Raw genomic sequence first — 6,295 nt, 5'->3', positions numbered from 1 at the left:
TAATTAAGAAAAGTTCGTTGAAAAAAATAATTAAGAAAAGTGAATATAGTATATTCATTTTATTTTTGTAAGACTTTGTGTGGTCTCTAATATATTGTAATGTAATAACTATGAACTTGACATCAGATGAAAGTATTTCCAATGTTGCAGAATTTGTACGGTATAATGCATAAATTTTTAGATTATGTGTTAGTCAAAGATTAACAAAAAAAAGGGTTTATTGCTGATGGCAATAAGCAAATACTCTAGCTTGTTTTAGTTTAAATAAAATACATACTTCCACCATTTTCTTGCATATAGACGTCATATCGGATGATAGGAATATAGGATGTTATGCAAAGGATAAATCAGTTAGATGTTGCAACTTACAACATGTGCCCTAAACAAGAAACCAACGAATGGGTCAAGAGAGCACACAACATTACAACAGTAGCCAGTGGTAGACACAAGAGATCAACTAAATAGCCCTTTCCTCTACCGATCAACAAAGCATGCCTTGTCACATGTTGAAGCAACAAGTGACCACAACGATCTTCTTTTAGAGTCTTGGACGTTCAGAAATGCATGTACGATTGACCAAGACGAGGACCTGAGGGAGACCTGAATCCATCATGTCCTGTGTGGATGTGTATTAGACTTTTTTTTTCCCTGTACTACGTACATCTAGCACGAAAAATGTGAGAAGCTAAGAGAACGTGCTCATGCGCGCGACGCGACGGCAGCAAGGTCCTGGACCTATCATCCAGCTGCAGCTGCATGAAAGTGAGTGGATTTAGGCTCACCTTTTCAGGCCGGGAGGTCCCTTGCAGCCGAATTGTCTTCCGTCGTCTTTGTAGCTCGGAAGCAGGCTTGAAATCAGATCATGACCCAATCATGTGCTTCTAGATGGGAGCAAGTGGAATAGTCGTAAGTAGTTTTTACTCATAAATATTGCTATACATTTAGATATGCATGTAAGCGTATAGTAAAAACTATACACTTAAAAAAGCTAAAACGATATATAATTTGGAACGGAAGGAGTAGTTAGCTTATGGGCTGATCTCCGGAACTGCCATAAATCTGGGCTGCCCAATAAGCCCAATTGGGCCGGCTGAGCTTTGGTTGAACAGAGGTTTATTACTAAATATAAATGAACTGAGACGCAAAGATTTATTCCTACATTTTTCTAGGAGTGGCTTCGCCAAAGCATACGCAACAAGCCAAATGCGTGCAAATTCAGGTGAACACAGCTAGGTTTTTGGAAACCCAAATTTTGTAGAATGCGGTTCCCAAAATCCAACCCACGTAACTCCCCCCGTACTGGGAAGGTAAATAATATGCATCACAGCATCAGTATATTTTCAGAGCATTGCCAGGAATGTTAAGAGACTGTCAAGCCCAGAAGCGTACCTAATTCCTTTATATCAACAGTTACTAACAGTAAAACATATCCCTAACATATTAGCTCAAAAGTAAAATATACGATGCATTCAAATACTGAAACCAGACACCAGCTACACAACCAAAAAAAAACAGAGGATCATTCGAAAGTTAGCATGACTCAAACAATGTAAGGCACCGCAGTGCATCCGTAAGCTTCTAACAAAATCGATCAATAAGAGCAGGCATGCAGACCAAGCATGAAACATCACCAGATCAAACTGAAGACAATCGCTTGCAGTTTGCAGCGAAGCTCCTGCAACCATTTTATCATAAGCATATGCCACAATGACAACAACAACGAGGCAACGAAGCTATCAGCAACGAGCCAAAGCAAACGCAACGAAGCTAAAAGACCTCCTTTTGTTTTCCCTCACGGGGAAAAAAAGCCTCCATTTATCAGGAAATAAAATTTTGCGACCCAAGAAGCTTCAGTTCCAAGCTTTTTTTATTAGAGTACCCAACAACCAAAAGAAAGGGTCACATAACGATGCAAAGTATTGTAACATTTACTGAAAATAAGGCTTGCCAACCATGAGAGGCTCTAATTCACAGTCAAAATACCAAAGTCCTGAACATCTGCATGACCTACCTGCAACAAGTTATAATGGGTATTCGTAAATGAGCCTGAAAGCATAAAAAGATATTTATATAAGAGCAGTAGAGAGACAAAAGAAATAACATAATGACAAACCTACCCAACGCTCGTATGGCTTGATAACAATTTCCAGCAGAGATTTGGCATTGGCAAGTATAATTTTCACAATATTGGGGACCCTTTTATCTCCCTGGACACAAGTGATTTTAACCTTCTTAAGATGTTCACAATTGACCTTCACTTTTGATTCATCAGTTTTACAATGACTAACCCAAGCTCCAATCTTGTGAGAAAAATATAAACCTTGTCAACACATTGGTTCTGAAGCAAAAAAGATTCCAACGTGATAAGAAGGAATATACACTTACCGATCCAAGATGCAGGGTAAGTTTCTGTATGATTGGTGAGAATTGAAGCAAGTCGAACAATGCAAGAAGGTCAGCATCCACGCACCAATCACCAACAGACAATTTTTTCAGGTTGTTGAATGTCTGGCACCTCAGGAGGTCCCTTTTCAGCACCTTGTTTAACTGTGATGGATAATTATCATACTGCAATTGCATACAAAAACGAAAAATCAGCTATATAAAAGAAAGAAGGGAAGACGACCATAGCAAAGTTAAGATCAGAGATGATACATTGTCAACTGGAGCAAGCAACTTCAAATTCGTAGCATTTGACAGAGCACCAAATATACTGTATTTTGCATCAAAACTCGAGTAGGACTCTTCTTCAAGGGAAATTGAGGCTGTTACCAAGGATGATACATTCACAAGGCAAGGAGCTAAAAATGGAAGGTCCTCCAGGTGCAGTGACATAAGGTTTGGGGCATCTATCAGAAAATCTTCAAAATCATCGTTAAAATCATATGCCTCAATGCAACGAGATGTAATTATTACTCAGAGTGGCAGAGGAAAATTTGGTGACAAGAAATTGACAGTCTATCATCGTGCCGGACAGCGAGAAAAAAGCCTCTCCATGAAGACGTCAGTGATTGAAACACCAGAGAGATTTGAGTATTCTCAGATGGACTGAAGTGAAGTAAGAGTGATCTAGATTCAATAGCTGATGATGCTCAATGATCCCAAGCTCACGAACATTGCAATGCAGAGCATAGCAAACACATCGGTTAGCTCTGTCATCGTCAAGGGAAACACTACTACTTGAGGTCCATTGAAAGTTGTCCAGAGGAATACAGCCACGGTGCAGTAGTAAATTGTCTATGAATTTCATGAATCCTATCTTGCTAGTGAATTCGCGTCCTTCAATGTTAAGGCGCCGCAATGGTTTCCAAACGTGGAGCCATCTCATGGACAGCACGCATGTCTGTACAGCCTCCCGTGCTGTCGTGAAAGACAGTATATGGTGGAGCAACTCATCAGGGAGGCTGCTGATCACGTCACAGGTGCTGACCTCAAGAGCTTTTGGTCTCATGTGCTTGTTGGACATCCTCGTCACTGAAAATCTCACTCCAAGGGACATCTACTATAGTGTGTGGTGAACAATAGCCCTGCATACAAAACCAACAAAAAACATATTAGTGGACTTTGCGAGCTTTAGCTGTTTACTTCCAATCAAGCAATTCTTGTTAAGTGAATATAATGGTTAGTATAGGTCAAAACCACGAAACAATCAGCAATTTGAAATGCAGGGTGTCTCAGGGAATATCATGATTTGCATTACTAAAGAAGGAAAAAAAAGGTCTGAAAGCATCGCAACTTCTATAATGCTGCTAAGTGCTAACTGAACTGCACCAAACTACCAACCTGTGGCAAAATAGGGAGACAGAAAAGACCAAGATGGCAACATCATCCGCAGAAACGATAAAGGCAAAAAGCTAATAGTAATTCAACAAGATTACGGTGACGATACTTTCTGCCACCACCACCACTTCAAAACAGAAGACCGCATATGGAGCATAGCAGACAATGCAAACCAGCTCAATCTCCGTGTTTGACTTCACTCCATCCACCAGTGGTATGATCCAAGTAATTTGCTGCCTCATCTCTTGAATAAACCAAAGGGCCATTGCTTGGAGCTCCTCGCCCTTGCTGGTCATAATCTCCTTTATCGATTCAGGCTGTAGAGTTACCCAAAATTTGATACAGGTGCAGGAGTGGCAGACTGTGGATTATCTCCATGGGGGATTTGAGTGGGTTTCTCAAAATACACTATACTGTGTATTTAACAGCTGGCCCAGATTACTGCTGCCAAAAAAAATAACATATTCTCCCTGCCTTGGCAGAATAAGCTTCTAAAAGATACGCACTTCCTACTGGCCATTGCCATTTCACAAAATCAGTGTTTAGGCAGTAAACATGCAAACTTCACGTTGCAGACAAGTATATCTCTGTCCCCATTAAAAAAACTCGTAGATTTAGATTACAGATAGCATAATACTTCATCATGAAGCAAATTGTATACTTCAACCCTATCAGGTAAATCCTTGCTCATCTCACCAAACGATACTACAAGTAAAGAATTTGATTCATCCTTTATAGCCAAACCAATCCAAACCACAATCTTTTCATAGCCTCCTACGATCAACAACTACCAAATATTATCACCTGATCCAACCAAATCTACCGAAGAAACAATATATCAACCAAATCTAATTGATGGCGGAGATTAGCAGTCGGTGGTTGAAATGGAGCAGCACACGGAGTCACTTACTGAACATGGAGAAATAAATCTCCGGCGCTCGTTGTACCGGCGCGCGCGCGCGACGGCTTGAGTCGCCGTTCGCCGTCGTCGTGGCCGAGAATGCAGGCTGTGGTCGATACGCCCGTTGCCGGGCGTGGCCCTAGCGGTCCATCTGCGCCGCCGCAGCCTGGAGTGAGGCCGGCACGACGGTAACTGGTGTGAGAGCGAGTTTCCAAAACATTCTTTACCAAAACTATGTTTCGAAGGGCTCTACTAAAAAAAATTTTCCTCAAAATCATCACATCTCACAGCAGATTCTTGATAATAAATTTCCCAATATTTTAAAACTCGCCACATCAGCACGCGTGCCCCCTTGAGCTGGGCCGCCCCCCTCATCAATGGCCGCCACCCCCGCCGCTCCGGTTCCCCGTCCTCCTGCTGCTCTGCGCTGCCTTCTCCTTCCACGGTAAACGCGCTCGAGCCACCTACCTCTGTCCTCCGACGCGTCGTCTTGATTTCGTGCAGCTCACCAGGGTGTCGTCGTCGTTGATTTCATGACGAGCGACGGCCGGAGGCGGACGGGGCTTGCGGGCTTGCGCGGTGGACGGGGTTCCGGCCTCGGGTTCTTGCTTCCGCGCGTCGGTATAGCCTCCGGAGGTTATGCGTGGCCAAACAAGGAGAAGAGAGGGTGAGGGAGGCTCGGATGGCGACGGGGAAAGGCAGCGGAGGTCGAGCTCACCCGGCGAGTTCCGGCCTCGATTCCGCAGCGATGAGGGCTCGGCGACGGGCGTGGTTGAACGGCGAGAGGCCGATGAGGTCGGAGCCGCGCGTCGGGGACGACGTAGGGGCCTCGGTCCCGTGGTTCTTGGCGTCGGGGTGGCCTCCTGAGGTGCCACGGTGGCGATGGCGGCGATGGCGGCGATTCACGACGAACGAAGGTGCGGCGGCGGGTGGGATTGATTGAGATGGCTAAAGGGGAGGGCGGGGGATCGACGCAGGCCGTTCTTGCCCCTGCAGAACCGGAGCAGATGAACGTGGTCGCTGCATCGCAAGCCCGTTCGCGCCGCCATCGCCGCAAGGCCACTCGCGCCTCCGACGCTTGCCTCCTCCCAGAACTGGCGCGAGCGGGGAAAAAATTCGGCGGGACCGGCTCTGCGCGCGGGAAAGGAAGACGGGGGGCCGATTGGGGAGTTCTGAGGAGTCGCGACGCGGATAGCAACGGATGAGTTTTTAGCGTCGTTGTATTTTTGCGAGGAAAATAGGAGTTGTTGGATCTTGTTTTTTTTCCTTCCTAAATTAGGTTTTGGAGTAATATAAGGGAATTTTTGGAGTTGCTCTGATGCTACGAATCTTAAACCATGTTTCAGAATTTCAGCGAAATTTCATCCTTTTCGCTGGGCGAAGTTTATATTTATTTCCCTTTTCTTTCATTTCTTTTTTCCCTTTTCCGGTCCACCTGGAGATATTTTTTTTATCTAGTTTGTAATTCTCCCATTTGTTTCACAAGTTGTATCTTTAATTTTTATTTCTTATAGATCTGATCAGATTTTAACATACTTCATCGAGTTGTTCTGATAGTTCAAATATATTATTTCTTAATGTATATTTGAATTATTCTAAGATAAAAATTATTCC

The 6,295-nt window shown here is 43.9% G+C and overlaps 1 protein-coding gene across 3 annotated transcripts; it reads right to left on the bottom strand.

Moving 5' to 3' along the window:
- Nucleotides 1–313: 313 nt before the first annotated feature.
- Nucleotides 314–6,247, bottom strand: LOC101784290. 3 transcript variants are annotated; one of them, XR_002676737.1, is made up of 7 exons: nt 4,691–6,247; nt 2,656–3,527; nt 2,386–2,568; nt 2,118–2,300; nt 1,953–2,011; nt 783–881; nt 314–616 (listed from the first exon to the last, which is right to left on the bottom strand). XR_002676737.1 is itself a non-coding variant. In XM_022824886.1 (6 exons), exons 3-6 carry the CDS (start codon nt 2,833–2,835, stop codon nt 1,964–1,966), a joined length of 594 nt encoding a protein of 197 aa, XP_022680621.1. In that variant the 5' UTR covers nt 2,836–3,527; nt 4,691–4,847; nt 5,400–6,243; the 3' UTR covers nt 1,832–1,963. The 3 variants fall into 3 exon arrangements, 2 of the variants coding, with proteins under 2 accessions (XP_022680621.1, XP_014660386.1); XM_022824886.1 differs by lacking the exons at nt 314–616; nt 783–881 and having other exon boundaries at nt 1,832–2,011; nt 4,691–4,847; nt 5,400–6,243; XM_014804900.2 differs by lacking the exons at nt 314–616; nt 783–881 and having other exon boundaries at nt 1,832–2,011; nt 4,691–6,243.
- Nucleotides 6,248–6,295: the final 48 nt, after the last annotated feature.

The sequence above is a fragment of the Setaria italica genome, chromosome III (assembly GCF_000263155.2).
Source record: "Setaria italica strain Yugu1 chromosome III, Setaria_italica_v2.0, whole genome shotgun sequence".
Lineage (NCBI taxonomy): Eukaryota > Viridiplantae > Streptophyta > Magnoliopsida > Poales > Poaceae > Setaria > Setaria italica.
This window is presented reverse-complemented; position numbering and strand designations above follow the sequence as displayed.

What these genes read in the sequence shown, in the direction of transcription:
- LOC101784290 (XM_014804900.2), bottom strand. Translation starts at nt 2,835, where the DNA reads ATGTCACTGCACCTGGAGGACCTTCCATTTTTAGCTCCTTGCCTTGTG. An exon ending in TGCTTGCTCCAGTTGACAAT is followed by an intron (nt 2,569 to 2,655) that starts GTATCATCTCTG and finishes ATGCAATTGCAG; the next exon opens with TATGATAATTATCCATCACA. An exon ending in TTACCCTGCATCTTGGATCG is followed by an intron (nt 2,301 to 2,385) that starts GTAAGTGTATAT and finishes TTTTCTCACAAG; the next exon opens with ATTGGAGCTTGGGTTAGTCA.